This window comes from Abramis brama (genome assembly GCF_963993115.1).
Source record: "Abramis brama genome assembly, chromosome: 3".
Lineage (NCBI taxonomy): Eukaryota > Metazoa > Chordata > Actinopteri > Cypriniformes > Leuciscidae > Abramis > Abramis brama.
In genome coordinates, this window is record NC_139965.1 from 43177123 (window position 1) to 43194834 (window position 17712).

The window sequence follows — 17712 nt, forward strand, 5'->3', positions numbered from 1 at the left end:
CACCATGACCTCGAGCCAAACACCCCCCCAAAAGAAGCTTTTTTCCCTTGGTCAAACATGATTAAAGTTAGAGCTTATTTAGAGATATCAGCCGAATGGCTTAGTGCAGGCGCTAATGGATCCAAGGATGTATCTCGTAAATTACCCGACTAATAATGCCCGGAACGGTACCAAACTTCTACAGTAGACCAAATAGGTTCTGTACTCATAAAACAAGGCATTGGAAAGTTTGTAAGTACATCAGGAGTTTATTTAAATAACACTTGCCTGACGGCTCATGCTACCGCTTTCAGGGAAACGCACGGCTAAAGTAGTTCCAGGCAGGTCTTGACCGCATTACAGTTCCATATCATTTTGCCAAATGATTTCAGTTATTTCAAAGGTCCTTACAGCATACAGCAAAAGAACCAAAACCCACAACGACACTGACTAAGCAAATTAAGTAAACAATAGGATAAAAACGACAAAAAAACCCCCGATTATTTCCATGTTTTTTGAAACAAAATGACGTTTTATTATGTACGGAAAGTATTCAGTACGGACACGCACTCGCACAGAAATGTTTTGTCAGTGAAACAGTTTAGCTTAAACTGATAACTTAAAAATACATGACATTTTTCACTAGCGAGGTAATAGCAGTGCTGTTCTAGAAGCAGATAAACTTACAGTTTTGCTTTTAGTAGAGCTGTCAAACACTGTTGAGAGACGCACAAACTCAGGTATTTCAAACACAATTAATATCTCTCTCTCTCTGTAATAACTGCATTAGTCTGCTATCAATGGCTCAAGCCTCTGTTACAAGCTCTAAATTGACATTTTGTAACGAAAGCTTGGGATGAGATGCGTAAGAACTTTTTCCTACATTCAAAAGCATTTCAAGGACAAAAAAGACAAAATGTCTTGAAATATAACATCTGAACAATGTTTTGAGGTGTGGTAACCATATAGTAAGCGGAATAATTGACTCCGGTCCATTGAAGTATTAGAAAGTAATGCATATCCGAGGTGTAACGGCCATTCCTTATATGCAGCTGACAGAAAGAAAGTGCCAGCAGACATTTTAGATTCAGATGAAACTTACCGAGTTTAAAAACTAAATAAAAAAAAAAAGAGTAATAAGTGGTTGTTAGAATGCTGTAGGCTGATTTCAGAGGCCACAGCACATTCCTACCTCTAACTGTTATGTTTTACAAGTGGCATGAAGACAATGAATTATTCAAAATGATGTGTCTGGATCTTACAGTCCAGTAAACCCACTGCATGCTGTGACACAGTTTTTCTTATATATGCATCTGTACACTCAGACATATGTACAGATATTTGAATATGTATGACATTATTGCTGAATTATTTTTTTCTTTTGAATTATACGCTGTCATTTGCTAATAAATCTAGTGTAGATTTAGTCTTGCAACCCTGCTATGGTCTCTAAGTCGAATTTTATGATCCCTAGGTGTGTGAGGGTTAAGTGGGTAAAGCTGCATTCGTGACTTGATTCTTGTGTGAACTTGTCATAATCTCTTAAGAATGGTTAATACCACCGGATAAACTCTAACAGCTAAAAATACAACAAATCATGTCAGATTTGCCTCATGAAATAAAACACTTGTCATTTTACCCATGTGTTGTGTTGTGTACGATGAATAGGTTTATTATAAAAGGTAAAATTGTATTGTGTGAGCTTGAACAAAAAGGAAGTACATAGGTGAAATTACTCAAAATAAGCCTTTTGTTTTCACTCCCCCAATTGCCGCAAAGCCAAACCAGTCACCCATGCAAACGCTCAATGTGAGAGTTCAGGCACATTAAGTCCTGAGTAATCAAAAATCGCAGCAGTACAAGGTGTAATATTAGCGCTTCCGTCAGGAGTCTGAATTCATCTGACACAGACCTGTTCAGATTTATAGAACATTTTATCAAAATACTATTCATGAAAATAAACAATGAAGTTTGCTACATCTTTTCTTGTCAAACACGGCCTTCATGACTGAGACTGACCCAGGATAAAATGACAACTTAATCAATTCTGACCAATACGTATAAAATCACACGACCAGTGAATTTTCAACCAAGACATTAGTTTCAGTTGTGCTGCTGCTGCCACCTGGCTGAAGTGAAAGATGGCATCACAACAAACAACAGATAAAGGAAGTTTATTGGCAGCAAAGTGTTTGGCAAACAGAAAATGACCTATATTAGGGGTATAACAACAGAGAGCCAGTGAAATAGGGATCTGGGAAAGGAACAGAGCGATGAGGATGCCTGCAGTGGGTGGGAAGAGGAAACAAAAGCGCCATTTTGATGAGAGATTAGTTTGATTAGTGCACAGCTGTGGCCATTGAGAGAAACTGAAGGAATGATGAGGGAACCGATGCATTAATAACACAGCTGTAGTGTTAAGCATTTGCGTAAAAAAATTCAGGCTCTAACACGGTGGTTTTCAACCTTTTTCTCTCCAAGGCCCCCATTGACCACAACAATAATATCTGAAGGCCGACATTTCCAGTTGTATGGTTTACTGAACAAGAATTTAAAAACAACAACAACAACAAAACAACTCAAATTTGAAATCTGAAAATTTTGATATTTAATTTTAAATTCTATAAACCTTCTAAAAACATATTGAGAGGGTGAATTAAAATAAGAAATATATATTTTTTGTTGTTGTTGTTTTGGCTTATTTTAATGCTTGTTTTGGCTTATTTTAAGTCATTTTAAGAGATCCCCTTGGAAGTTTGCTGAGACCCCTAGTGGACCCCAGCATCCTGGCATAGAACCAATGCTTTGAAAACTGATTTCTGACTAATTTAAACCACATTTGTTGGCACTTATAAATATAAATATAATATAATTAAATAATTTATATATCATATACTATATCAATTGCATGCTATAATTTTATAACAATATAGCATGTAGCTCCTGTGTTTGGAACTATAGCTTTTGTTCCCCTGGTTGGTATAACCGTTCCAGAGTTATGACGTACCACTAGATGGCAACAGTCAACTGTTTGTCTGTGGAAGACCTTGAGTCAGTCCTGCCTGAGGTTTAACAAAGAAGCTTTTGAGGAGGTTTCAGAGCATTTGGCACACATTTCTGCTATCTAAAAAGTAATGTGATCAGCCTTTGCTGCTACTGTAGACTCTGTCAGGGATTTCTCATTAGGAAAAACAGGGGGAAAGATACACAGATGAAAAAATAGAGGAGGAACTTTGTAGAAAGTTCAGATGACATCTTTAAATGGCATTTTTTTATAATCGAATATGTTCTGGATAAGGCTGTGTGTGTATGTTAACTTGTGTCAAAAATACAAAGTGTCTTTGTGAGCGCTTGGCTTTCGGTCAGAAATAGTCTGTGATTAGAGTGACTGGACCACTCAGTTATCGAAGTTACAGTTATCTCTCCTCTCATGACCTTATATTCTCATTTCTCTCTCTCTCTCTCTCTCTCTCTCTCTCTGCAGTGGTTATTTTTCTTCATCAAACTTTCTGTTCTAGCTTTACCAAAGCTACATGCCCTCTTGAGTCCACAAATCTCATTCTTCACAGCTGGGGTTGTAAGATACATTCAGAGCACAGAATGAGAGGCCCAGCTGGGCTTGACATTGAAAATGTGTGTGTGTGTGTGTGTGTGTGTGTGTGTGTGTGTGTGTGTGTGTGTGTGTGTGTGTGTGTGTGTGTGTGTGTGTGTCCCAAAAAGTAATAAAAGTTGAGAACATTTGCAAGGTGCATATTTGAAGGGTAACTCTTTGACTGTCTTTCTGCTTCCTGACTCTCCCTAGAGAATTACTGTATGTTCTCATCTGGGAAGAGGACACCTGTTCAGGAATGAGGAGGAGAAGTGGGGGGCAGTATTAAGGGCGCTGACAGGCTAGAACCTTCCAGCACTGTATGCAGCAAAAAGCAACAGGGAAAAACCTTAAGACTGGATCCTATAGGCTGTCTCTCAAACATCCATGGTTTGACTGGACTCATTTGTATTATCAAAACATGTTAACTCTACTGTGACACAGTTTGTTGTTTCGATTTTATCAAACTGCATGGTATGCACAACAGTATGACATTAGCAAGACCGCTTGTATGGAATATAATTATTTTTATTGATATATACATGTACCCTTTTATTTGGCTTTATTAATACAGCTCTGTCAACAAGTTATCAACATAAAGTAACTTACGGCCAGTTAAAAATAGGCAGTTATTTTTCTTTTCCGCCAATGAAAATAGTCCCTTAAAGAAGCCAAGGCTGTATCTTTAATCGCCAAAATGTCCTAGGCTGCGTTTCCCAAAAGCATCGAAAGCATGTTGATCGTAGAACAATTGCCACCAAAGGTCAAGATTAATTTAGGCTTATGATGCTTTTGGGAAATGCAGCCATTGTCCTGTTATGCAAAATATCAGCATGCTGATAAATCCAGTTAGAGGACTGAAAGTAAATATCCTAATTATAGTACTTGGTATAAGGTTTGAAAAAAGAGAGGTTGATCTGTATATTTAATTAAAAAATATATAAATTAACCACATAACATATAAATGTTTATATCCACAAATGACTGTTAATATGCATGTTAATGGATTTTGTTTTTTAGGGCTGTCAAAATGTGTTAATTTTGCGGGGAAAAAATTCAGTTTAACCCGTTAAAAATATTTAACATTGTTTTTTTTAATTATAACAATATTGTTTTTTTTCTGTTATCCTTTGGCTGCACTACAATATAAGATCACGCTATCATTCATTGAAGTGTTATTAAACCATTCAAGTGCGATAATATGCAAAAAAAGAACTCAAATCTGTACTATACGCTCTCTGTGAACTAACACCCTAAATAAACGTGAACAGAATGCTTCTGTCTGTGTCATTAATGTTAGTAACAAAAGACAAAGAGAAAATCACACACTGCTCTGGTCTTGACTGAATAAATTTTGTAGCTTTAATAAGGATAATCTATATTCAATTTATAATTTATGCAGAGAAGACTGTGCAGTGTTTAAAGGAGCTGTATGTAAGAAATGTATTTCAATTAATCATAAAATGGCCCTGATATGTCACTAGACATTAAGAAATCATGTTCATTTCAAATACTTATATCACTGACAGCAGTAGTACGGCCAGGATATTGTCATTTAAAAAGTGAAGTTGCAGCCCTCAACTGATGTTGATGTTGTCATCTTGTGTTTTGGCCTGAAGCGCCACCCTCCACCTATCTACCAATCACGAAGTCAGTAGTGTTTCGGCATCCGGGTTGCCAGCTCAGCTCTAGTTACCACAGCTGCAGCTACAAACGTTCGTGCTGGATCCTGCAGCCTATCTGGCAACCTCGAGTCAGGGGGGAGGGGGAGGGGATACACCGCTCTACAGTAATTTGAAAGTGATTGCAGTACCAGTTTTGGCCACAATCTTACATACGGCTCCTTTAATTTTTCAATTTCAGTATATTTACCTGTTAGACCTGAAAATCTTAAAGCACTGTTTACAGGGATAACATGGGTCAAAAAACAATAACATATTGTGCAGTTTGGCAAGGCAAGTATATATCTGACTGGGCCCAACTGGGCCAGTAGAAACTTGCATCCAAAATTGCATATTATTTTGAATAAGTAAAAGTATGTTCTACATATATATGAATGTGTGTGAGGCTGCATCAGAAATTTCATAGATACTTATTTTAAATTATTACCGCTAAAAAAGTAGGCTACGTTCTATATAGTATGAATGTGTGTGAATGTAATTCGGACATACATCTGCCATGTTGTTTCACTGCCATTCACAAATCCTCTCCCGTGGCCTAATGGGACAGTAAAGTGTCCATACATGCACAATCTCGCCAGAAGGTCATCCGGGTACTTTTTGCCTTCTCTTTTATGAGTACTGTGAGTTCTGATATACTTTTTTTGTCACATATAGGCCTACAGTTTTTTCGCCTACTATATAGTAGAAAAGTATGCGATTTTTGGATGCAACCTGAATGTATTTCACTGCCATGTTGTTGTTACTGTCATGTCATGTGACCTACCAGTGTTAGTTGCATCACTTCACTGCCCTTCACAAATCCTCTCCCATGGCCTCATGGGATAGTAAAGTGTCCATCGTATGCACATTTCAAGTAGGTCATCTGGGTACTTTTTGCAGACTCTTCTATGAGTAGCCTACTGACATACAGACATATTTCTTTTGTCACATACTGTTTTTTGCCTATACAATATAAAAGGGAAGAATGCGATTTCAGATGCAATCTTAGCGTTGAGCCCTGATATATTAAAGGCAAAGCTAAATGTGACATTTAAGGGTTTATCTGAAGATTGTTTAAATTAAATTAAAAGTTGTTTTATTTTTAAAGCCTTAAATGTTATGATAGCTTTCGATTATAGGCTTACTGTAATGTTGAATGACTAAATTAATGACTAAAATTGAGAAGAAAAAAATCTATTTAACAGAGACATCAGTACCAATATCAATGATAGGCTACTGGCTTTAATAGTGCTTAGTAAAAAAGATAAGATGTCATCAAACAGATATTTAAAATGTCCCGTCATTATGTTGTTTCTCTACATTATTTTGGAGATCAATGCTAAAGTATTATAAATATATTAAACCTAATGTTGGTGCGATTAATCGAGATCAAATTTGCGATTAATTTATTTTTTAATCGATTGACAGCACTATTTTTATTTTATTTTATATGAACTCAAGTGCTTTGGCCCCCAGCGAGATTCGTGTAACATTCTTTCTTGGAATGAGGAAAACACGCTTAATACAGGGGCAAAACTAGGAAAGCGAAAATGGTTCTTAGATACAGCAGCACATGCTTCTATAAAGACTGGAATGACAACGGAAAGACAGAAGAAAAGAAAAGAAAAACACTCCCTCGTCTGTTCGCTTTTTCTTCCTTCACTTCCTTACTCCCCCCGTCTCTCTCTCTCTCTCTCTCTCCTTCCCTGTCCTTCTCGCGCTCCCATTTAGTTCGTAGAAAACATGAAGGAAAAGAGGAGCAAATTCCAGCGGGGACCACCAAAGTCAAGTGAAAGTTTCTCCTGAGCGGGGATCTCATCATTACCAAGCGGATGGACGGACAGGAAGGAAAATATCAATTCAAGTCCTTGCCGTGATAAGCGCTTATGAATAAACAATCGCAAAAGTCATTAAACTGCGCTCGCTCGTGAATGTGTGACAGTCGCGTTCGCGTGCGTTGAGCCAGCCGGACTCGAGGCTCTGGTTCTGGTTCTGGTTCGAGGCTCTGGTTCTGTATACACTAAAGGTCAGATACTTCAAACCGAGAAGCAGAGGCGTCGCCACCCGTCGATTCAGCAGTCATGGCCGGGGCGAAACCGGGAGTACACGCGTTGCAGCTCAAACCGGTGTCTGTCCATGAGGTGCTCAAACGGGGAAGCAAGTTTATCAAATGGGACGAGGTAAGAAGATCGCGCCCTTGCGCGTCTCTGTGATTTTATGTGGCGTGATTCCCGGCTTGTGTTACTACGTTGAAGTAATTTACAGGAGAACATCTGATACCCAGGAGGACAGATCTTGAGTTCAACGCTCTTCCAGTAGATCGAGTTCTTGTGTTCTGGGTCTCATGTTCATAACACTCACTCAACTTGTGTTTTATGTAGCCTACTTGTTTGATGTTTTTCCTCATACCGAGTTGTTCTACTCGCAAACTAAATGTTTTCTGCCGAAAAATAAGATAGTGCTAAATATGTAAGAGCATGAAATTCACGAGTCGTGTCGCATATGGAGTTGAGTTTAACCCTTTAACTGCTTCGAGACATATTTATAGACCAGTTTAGTGTCAAATCAAAAATCCTGTGGATCAGGCCCATTTTCAAACCCCATCCTCAGAGTCATTAGAAAGGAAACCTGTTTGGGGTCTTTTAAACCTTTTCACATTGAAGGAGGAAGTGAAGCTCAAAAGCATTCTCACATTATTACGCTTATTTTGGAAAACTGTTTGGAATCAGAGGGAGATTCTACATGATTGGCCTATCAGATTTCAGAAATAGGCATAATATTAAACACCACATTTTTAAAAACCTAAACCAAAAGGTACATTCAGTCTGTCATTTGAAAGCAATGCAGATAAACAGCGCATAGATAACGTTGAATTATAGCAGCTATATAAATGATTACACATGAGAACACAGTTCAGGTCTTGGAGCCTTTATTAATGATATCATGAGATGATTTAGGTATGCTACATGAAGGTAGACTTCTAAAATAGCCTATATGTAGATCATCCACCTCCCACAGATAAAAATCAACGTAAAATGTCCCTGTTCTGGACAATTTGAAGAACACGTCCCTACTGCTCCTATGAAGGCAATCAGAATAAATGTAAAAACTGGAATGAGATGAATTATATTTTGAATATTTTTAAATTATATTTTTTTATTTTATGTTTTAGTCATAAATGCATGCATCCATCCATTCATCCATCCTATTTGGATCCATCAATGGAACGGAAACAGAAAAAATAATTTCCCCTTGAGTAGCCTATATCTCTTAAAGGGTTAATGCCAGCATAAACCCATATGTTTACAAGACATCGCCATCTCCTCTAAATTATGTGTAGTTGCTCTCTTGACAACAAGGGCCTGTGCGTGTATGTGTATGTGTGTGTGTTTGTGTGTGTGTGTTTACGGATCATTTTTCAAATCTCACATTGGATTGCCATTACAGTTGTAATTATGTTGGAGGATTAGAGGGAGAAAATCTTTGCCTCTTTTCCATTATTTGATCAAATCACTGAGCACCGCTTTAGCTGATCCCCACTGTTCTTAACTGGAGCTTAAAGAGCCAACACCTTTTGATAAGGGCAGCGTTGAGTAAGGAGAAAGTAGGACTGTACAACTTGATGCCCTCCATGTCTTAAAAGTCATTAATAATTAACTTAAGCAGCCCATAAATACTGAGTGGTTTGTGTTGAGTTTGCTTAGACATGCTGCAGGTGTGTGTGTGTGTGTGTGTGCATGAGAGAGAGAGAGAGAGAGAGAGAGAGAGAGAGAGAGAGAGAGAGAGAGAGAGAGAGAGAGAGGGAGGCTGTCTCAAACCTTAAATATTGTAGAACTTTTCTTATTGTTGTACGTAGAAAGCGGCATTTCATTTGGAGTGTGTGTGTGTGCATCATTGGCAGATGAGTGTGTCTTCAATGGAATCCATAAATAAATAACTAGCTGTATTTAACTATAATAGGGTCTTATCATATCTTTAACTGAGGTCATAGCTATAGTTAAGGACATAATTGCCTATCTGCCATAAAGCCAGTTTAACCTTCTATTGTCTTCAGGCAATTTCTGACCCGTTTTTGGTAAAGAGTTTTTGCTACTGGAACCACCTTGAGACTTTGTCGAGAATATCTAAACAAAAGCCAATGTTATTCTTTTTTCTTTTTTTTTTTGTATTAAAAAAATTGTTTGTTTTTGTAAAAACACCTATTTAATTATCTAACCTAGAAATAATTTACTTTATTTAAAGAATTAGCCATTAACACATACTTTTCTCTATGAGGAGCTGCAGCTAAAAGCCCATTGGATGTTTTCTCCCATTCTAAAAGTACAGTACTAAATACCTAAACACCTGTTGTATAACAAATAGTGTTGCATAAGTGCGGATACAAGGATTTGTTGAGATGGGTGTGCAAAGTGACGGATCCATATTGACGGATTCAATCGCAATGGCGAATTGTTTGTGTCTTTATAGCTCTAGGCATGGGCGTAGATTTGGTTTGAACATTAGGGGGGTTGAAGTTTGGGTATGCCTCCTTTTCATGTGATCATGGTATAAATATTGGGGGGGTTGTAATGCATAGATTTAAATATTGGGGGGGGTTATCTCCCCCCCAACCCACCCACCCCCCCAACCCCCCCAAATTTACCAGGTAGTTGTGTCTCAGAGTTCTTTAACATGTTACTCAAATTGTGTTCAGTATAATATATATATTTTTTTTTTCTTTATCATAATATACTGGTCAAGATAAAAACACATTTTCCTTGAGGGAGTCTTTAAACCCATTGTACCATAATGAGGAACACCTGAATTTTTAATGCTTTTCAAAGATCACAGGCGAATGCTGTTAAAGGGATAGTTCATCCAAAAATGAAAATTTTTGTCATCACTTACTCACCCTCAAGTTGTTTCAAACCTGTATGAGATTCTTTCTTCTGCTGAACACAAAAGAAGATATTTGAAGAATGTTGGTAATTAAACAGTGTACGGTAGCCATTGACTTCTATAGTAGGAAAAAAAAAAAATACAGTGGCTGCTGTCGACTGGTTACCTACATTCTTTAAAATATCTTGTTTTGGAACCACATAAGGGTTAGTAAATGTTGACAAAATGTCATTATTGGGTGAACTATCCTTTTAAGTTACGTATGTGCGTTATAACTCTTAAGATGAAAGGCACACAGTGCTTCTGATTTCATAATGCATTTTGAATGATCTTAAAATAACAGACATGGATAAAAGTTTTTAAGCTGTGCAAGCAAACTCACAATGCATGAATATGTCATGTCAGGGCTTGAACTCTTAGTGATGGTATGGCTTTTTTGTTTTGTGAAGTAATAGTCTGTTGTGTTTGAGTCCCTTTTATGCCTTGCATGCTTCTAATGCTGTGACCGTGCCGTTGTGTCAGTGATTAATGTCAGACCTCAACGAGAAAGAGGATGGTGCAACAGTGCCTTTCTCTTCATCTCTGCCTCTCTACCACCCTCCTGTTTGTGTGCTGCTGTTAATCTCTTCTTCTCTCTTAAAAAAACTGTAGTCAAACATTGTGGCTACTGATGTGATCTAATGATCTATAACACATTATCTAATTCCCAGAATGAACCGCTTTGAGTCAGACTGTAAGATGTAATGCTCTAGTGCACCTTTAAACATTTAATGGACCATTTCCCAATCCTCAACTTGTCTGGGATTGGAAGCTGGCTTGGATAGGATCCCAATTGATCACGGAATGGACTACGGCTAAACGTAATCCCCTCCATCAAGTCTGCTGTTTCTCTGGATACATACACACTGCAGCTAAATAGAGTTCTAACTTCTCTCCTGAGTGATCAATCTCACTTTGTATATGGAGTTTGGTTATTTGTGACATTCACATTGTTGCATTCTACCACCAAATGTGCTCCCGAAGACTGTAGGTATAGTGGAAACCGAATTTTCATTAAATCTGCATACTTTGTGCTGCACTCAACTGAGTAACTAAACTGTTATTAGAAGCATTGAACTCTTAGAATGTTGTTTAAATCATTGACTTTAAATCACTTCGCTCACTGACTATATTCATAATGCCCTGGTAGCTATTTCTAGTTTTGCAAGTGCAGCTCCAGTCTACTTGATTTGGGGAACGAATGACAGCTATGTAACTGTTTGTTGAAATCTGACAACGATGGTGTCATAACTCATACCTTTTTAAAGTTAAACTCATTATGCAAAAAAAAACACAGGCTAAATCCGAGTTAGCCCCCTATACCTTTAAATAGGGTATTATTTGAGGGGACAGCCATTTGTAGTGGTGTCCAAAACCGTAGTGGACGTTATAGAGTGCACTCATTCTATCCCACACTGCACCGCAATAACGAGTGTACAGCCGATGTACGCTCACTCGTTTTCATTCACTCCTTCAAGTGAACTGTATTAGTGGAATAAAGTAGTGATTGAGGGTTTAGGGGGCGATTTCGGGTTCAGCCACAGTTTTTCAGATTAATCAACCTAATGCACATGTACGTTAGAGCGTAAACCAGGGGTGTCAAACTCAGTTCCTGGAGGGCCACAGCCCTGCAGAGTTTAGCTTCAAACTGATCCAGCTAATCAAGTACTTCAGGCTTAGTTGAAAACTACAGCACTGCGTCTGAAATCGAATACTTCCTTACTATGTTGTGTGCGAAAAACAGAATTCCAAAAGAGTAGAATATCCGAATACAAAGCATTCGAAAAACTGTAGGCAAAAAGTACCTGGATGTTCTACTATTTTCACCAAGATTCTGAAGTGTGTATTTGATGGACACTTTGGCTGCGTTTACACTGGCCCAAAAAAATCGTATTTTCCAAATGTGGTTTTAAATCTGATACATCCGATATCTGGACATTCCCCATTGAATTCCAAGCCACCAGAAGGCGAGGACCACACGTTTATTCACAAAGATAGCTTTTTAATGTTGTATTATGAGGCAGACGTGCCTGTATTCGCTCGCTCACAGCTTTTTATTGAGTTGGGAACTTTATATTTGTCTTATAAAGAAAAGAAATTACACAATTACAGAAACATTCAGGAGCTGGTTTTCAATCTCTGTCCGTGCCTTTTTATAAATAAAACAGCTTTGCTAACTGAAAGCTACATTATATTTCTCAGCAATGAGGTGATAACTTCGCTGTAATTAATTATACCAACAAGCTTCACTATTAGGTTACTCTCTCTCTCTGGTTAATTCATAAAAAAAAAAAATAGGCTATATATATCTACATCTATATCTATATATATATTTATTCAGAATTCTAGATCTGAACTGTAGATGAAAATGAGATGAAAATTACATAGGATCATGTGACACTGAAGACTGAATTAATTGCTGCTGAAAATTCAGCTTTGCCATTACAAGAATAAGTTGCATTTTAAAATGTATTAAAATAGAAAACAGTTCATTTAAATTGTAATAATAATTCACAATATTACTGTTTTTATGATCAAATAAATGCAGCCTTGGTGAGCGTACAAGACTTCTTTCAAAAACGTACAAAAATCTTGATGACCCCAAACTTTTGAACAGTAAGATAAACGAATGAACCATCATTCTTTTAAACCGGCTCTGTTTAAATGCATTGTTCCGAATTTCATCCATACTAATTATACTAGACAGGGTTCGATTCTCAGTACAGACAGGAAGTGACTGAGGTGCTCTTGAGCAAAACACCTAACAGAGTAATTTAAAATGTAAGATGGATAATTAAGTCCTTGGTTGTAGTTCAGTGAAGACTGTGTTATAGTACTAATGCCCCTAAGCACATCGGCTAGCTGTGAACTTTGACTTGCAAATTTATCCTGTCTTCCGCTTGACAGGTGTCTGGGGTGAAAAGTGAGCACTGAGGGTCGTAGTTATGGGAATATTATGGAGCCCTGAAGAGTTAGAAACAGTCATGACACAGTGACAAATTCTGCATATCTTTGTGTGTGTGAGAGAGAAAGAGTCTCTCAGTACAGTACAGATGTAGCTGTCTTGCATAACTGCTTCTCAAGCAGAAATATAAATGTTGTCCAAACCCAGTAAGGACAGTTTGTAATGAAGAGACCCTCTGTCTAAACAAACCAATCTGATAGGATTCTCAGGGACTATATTATTCATCCTTTTCTCTCTGAGGGAATTCCAAAGGAAGTATTTAGGGTTTGTGATTAACTGTGTGAACTGCAAGAAACTATGCTAGTATTTCTTTCAATGGAGCAGAAAAACAGCAGCGACTTTGACAAACAGGGTGACTGAGTTAAAAGTTTGGCTGGTGTAGGAGGATAATTCTGAGAGGGAAGGAGGGAGGGCGAACTGTGCGTGAGCGGAGAGAGGTTTCACACACGGAGGCCAAACAAGGAGATAACATGGAGGAAAAATATCGAGAAGTGAGCAAGTGACGCCTGGAACTCTGAGGCGCAGAGAAATGAGAGACCATGTAGGCAGAGAGGAGAAAATCACAGGAAACCCTAAGAGACCGAACATCTGATGAACGCTAGATTCTACTTCTCTTCCTGATGGCCCACTTGCTGTCTCTTTCGCTTACCAGTCACTTTCCAGTTTCATTTTTACTTCCCCTTTCTCATCTCTGTTCATGTACTAATGCTAACTGCTTTATTTATTAGTCACACAACACGTGCATGTAAATCTGGAAATGTCACACTCTTAAGGCCACAAGTAATGTGTCTCTAATGTGTAAATATTGTTGTTTTGACTATACTGAGTGTGACAAAATCTGTGTGTGTGTGTGCTTAAGAGACTCTATTTGACTTTGAGGAAGAAGGGAGCTGTGCATGCTTAGTCATGTCTGGTGCACATTTGTACACTAGAGCTTGGCACGTCCTGTGAAGGGAATTGCTCCACATATTATAATATTAATGTTGTTTATGTTTTGTTGGTTCCTTAAATATCCTAATTGAGGCAGTGTGTGTTTGTGTATAGAGACACATGACAATGCTTAGAAAGAATCTGATTTGTATCACATTTTCCATTCTTTGACTCCTTTTACTTTTTGGGCCAGTAAGCAACCAGCCACCTAGCAACATGCTAAAGCCAATTAGCAACGCCCTGGAAACCACCCACCACACCCTAGCATCATACTACTTTTTCACTAATAAGCACCTAGCACAGTCTAGTATGCTTACAAGTGTACTGTAACACATACTAGAGATTCCTAGACTCATACAAAGACTAGGCTATACTTTTACAGTTGTAAGAGCCACTCCTGTTTTCTTCAGAAAATTAAACAAATATGTTTTTGTGGCTTCACATTTTCCTCTCATTCATTTCCTCCTTATGTTTTTCATTTAGTTTTTTTTGCTTGTCTTCCTTCCCACATTTTCTCTCTTTATTTCTTCATTCTTCACACGTCTATCTGGTGTTTGTCATACGACACACCACACACTCTTAGATGTTTGCATGCACACCAAAAATGTGGAGGCAAAGTTTTTTTTTTTTAATCCAATAAGTCAAATTGTGTGCTATTTCCATTTGATTATTACTCTGTTTCCAGATTAAGGTATATGGGACAGCATTTGTATGACACTATCAGCAAAGAACTATCTTAAGCTGAATGTTCATTAAAATCGACTTCGCAGATCATTACTTGATCAAGTTTGTTTTGATGATATAGTCAATGGGTGAGTTGTTTACTTCGTAATTATTAATCCATCCATTTCCACCAGTTCTAGGTGATTTGCATACCTGTTGCAAACGTAATAGGTAATCAGCCAATCACAGCTGCATGTAGGTCCACCTCATATTCATGTTGCACTTTTGGACATCACTGAGAATGCAGTGAGCGCAAGGGAGGAAACCTGAAACTCGACTGTTACTCTAGGGCAGTATTGCTTTAGAAGAACATGTTTTCATCTTATATTTCATAATATTTGTTTGTATTGTTGATTATTTCTCATCAGAAATTTGTTGTGTATACACTGCCTCCCTGCCTTCTCCGGGGAGAAACGCCCTTGGTGCTCACAGACGCACAATGCAAGGGGTTGATGTGGTTTGCAACATGCAAAACTGGACCGACCTCATACCAGCATGTTATTTTGGTTTGCTGCCAGAAAACAATTCAGCGATTTGAGATGATACAGGAAACAAGTAGCAACAAAGCACAAGAAAAGACATAATCCGGGAGCTCTGCATCCAGGAGCTTTTCGGTTGCGCGTGGTGATTATTCAGGATAAGAGCCGTCTATGAACAGTTTCCTGGAAAGGGTTGAGAGGGTAACACTCATCCAGGTGGCCCCACTGCAGCTGTATTTGCGTTTGTTGACTCTTACCACACTGCTAATGGAGTCTCACCTCACTGCAAAACAAGCCTCCGCACACTTTCAGCAAGATGAAGACAGAGGAACAGAGGCGTATTGCATGCTCAAACAGAACATGTGTCAGAGTCGGTGACCCACAGTTCACATATGGGTGTGTTTGACCTCTGCTCACCCCCTCCAGCCTTTCCTCTCCTTCAGTTTCGCCCTCTCATTCAGGAAGGAGACCTTTGTGTGTGTGTGTAATTTAGACCAAGTCATTCGTTATTATGAAAGGTTGCTGTAAATCAGATTTTAAGTGCATCAGAAAATGTCTCTCTTCCTCATTCCTTCCTCCTTTCTTTCTTTACTTTAACCTGGGATGCCTTTGGCATTTTCTTCCCACTCTGTCGTTCTTTGTTTTCAGCAGTCACTTTTATCCATCTTGGTAAATGCGTTTAAAGGTTAATTTACTCTAAAATGAATATTGTCGTCATTTACGAATGCTCGTGTCATTATAAATTTGTATGAATTTCAATATTTTGTGGAACAGACTACCGAAGACCGCGCTGGTCACGCTTTTTCATTAAATTATGATAAATGGATGCTGGCTGTTTGAAAACATGTAAATACTGTTTGACTTCCTTTCTTATGCGTGACACGGAAAGTTGTGTAGCGATTTGTGCACTGGGGTAACCATGATATTTCTGGTTTTCAATAAGCTTCACCTACTGTCAGAGAGTGAATTTGCATTTTTATTCAGCCTGTCTGACTGCTTTTTTTTTTTTTTGCATCCAAAAGCGCATACTTCCCTACTATATAGTAGGCGAAAAACAGTATGTGAGAAATGAAGTATGACCGAATTCACAGTACTCATTAAAGAGTTGGCAAAAAGTACCCGGATGACCTACTACTTCCGGCGAGATTCTGAAGTGTGTATTAGATGGACACTTTACTATCCCATGAGGCCACGGGAGAGGATTTATGAATGGCTGTGAAGTGACGTAACTGACGCTGGTAGGTCACATGATAATGACAACATGGTGAATGTTGTACGTCCAGATTACATTCATACTACACATATTATTCATACTATGTAGAACGTACTTTTTAGCGGCCGTCAAGTAATTACTTATTCAAAATAAAGATCTGCTCGAGAGTATATGATTTTGGACGCAGCCATTGTCTGAACAGACAAATTTCTTGCAAACTGGACCGAACATTTGTGTTGGTGTGAACAGGCCTTGTGCGTTGTATTACAATATGCATAACTTTTTAATATTTATCTATATATTATCCCTCACTTACCTGTAGTGTCCATGCCCTGCTAATCTGGTGAGTCCAAAGGTGACGTCTAGACATAAAAAGCTGCAAGTTGACAAGGCGACGCATATAATATACATGCTGGCAAACTAAACCCTGATTTAGTTTGATCGCTTTGATTATGCAGATGTTCTCTGTAAAATCTTTCTTTGTTCCTCTGTCATTCTCTGTCCACTTGTCCTGCATTCCCAGACTTTGAGGTGTTAAAGTCAGTCATATCGTAGTTTGTGTGTGTTATGTGCATTATGTAAGGGCTATAAAAGCAAGTAAATATTGGAAGCCAAATACACCCAAGAGCCAAGAGAGCGCTCACCCACTGAAATAGCTGACATTGTTGATGCATTAACTGTGTGCGCCTCTGTCTGAGAGAATGCACGCACTGCTGTCGTTTGCAGGCCACGAGCTTCAGTTCACTGTAATGGTTTACCCAAATATCCATTTAAAGTTCTCTGACGTGTGCACGTCAACCATACAAAGATGAAGCTTTAATTTGGATAAACGTGGATAATGTTCTCCTCGCATATTAGCAAAATATGACAGAACCTCCATTAGTGGTCATTGTCAAAGATAAAAAGCAAAACAAAAAATGTATAAAAGATGCATTTATTTATAAATTACTTTTTATTTTCGTGTAAGGGTTTGGTTTTGTGTGTGTGTGTGTGTGTGTATGTGTCAGGTCATTAGGGCTTGACATTGGGAGTCAGAGAAGCTTGATGGGTTTTTATAAGTCTGTACACACACACACACACACACACACACACTAATGAGACCCTTACAGGTTGAAGGTCACTTCTCTCTCTTCCACACGTTCAAGTTATGTTGTTTACCCTGTTTTGTCTTTCCAAAACATTCCCAGTGCACCAAAAACACCAGTTTGTGAAGAGTAGTAACCAAGCACCCCCAAATTAAAATCCTTTCATCAATT

At 38.3% G+C, this 17712-nt stretch overlaps 1 protein-coding gene across 2 annotated transcripts in view; it reads left to right on the plus strand.

The window, feature by feature from the left end:
- The first annotated feature begins 6835 nt into the window (after window positions 1-6835).
- Window positions 6836-17712, plus strand: part of plcb3 (phospholipase C, beta 3 (phosphatidylinositol-specific)) — a 54801-nt gene continuing 43924 nt past the window's right edge. For both annotated transcript variants that reach the window (XM_084109765.1, XM_084109766.1), the window contains exon 1: window positions 6836-7409. In XM_084109765.1, coding sequence (XP_083965891.1) covers window positions 7311-7409 — 99 coding nt within the window. In that variant the 5' untranslated portion in view covers window positions 6836-7310. The remainder of the gene's footprint in view (window positions 7410-17712) is intronic.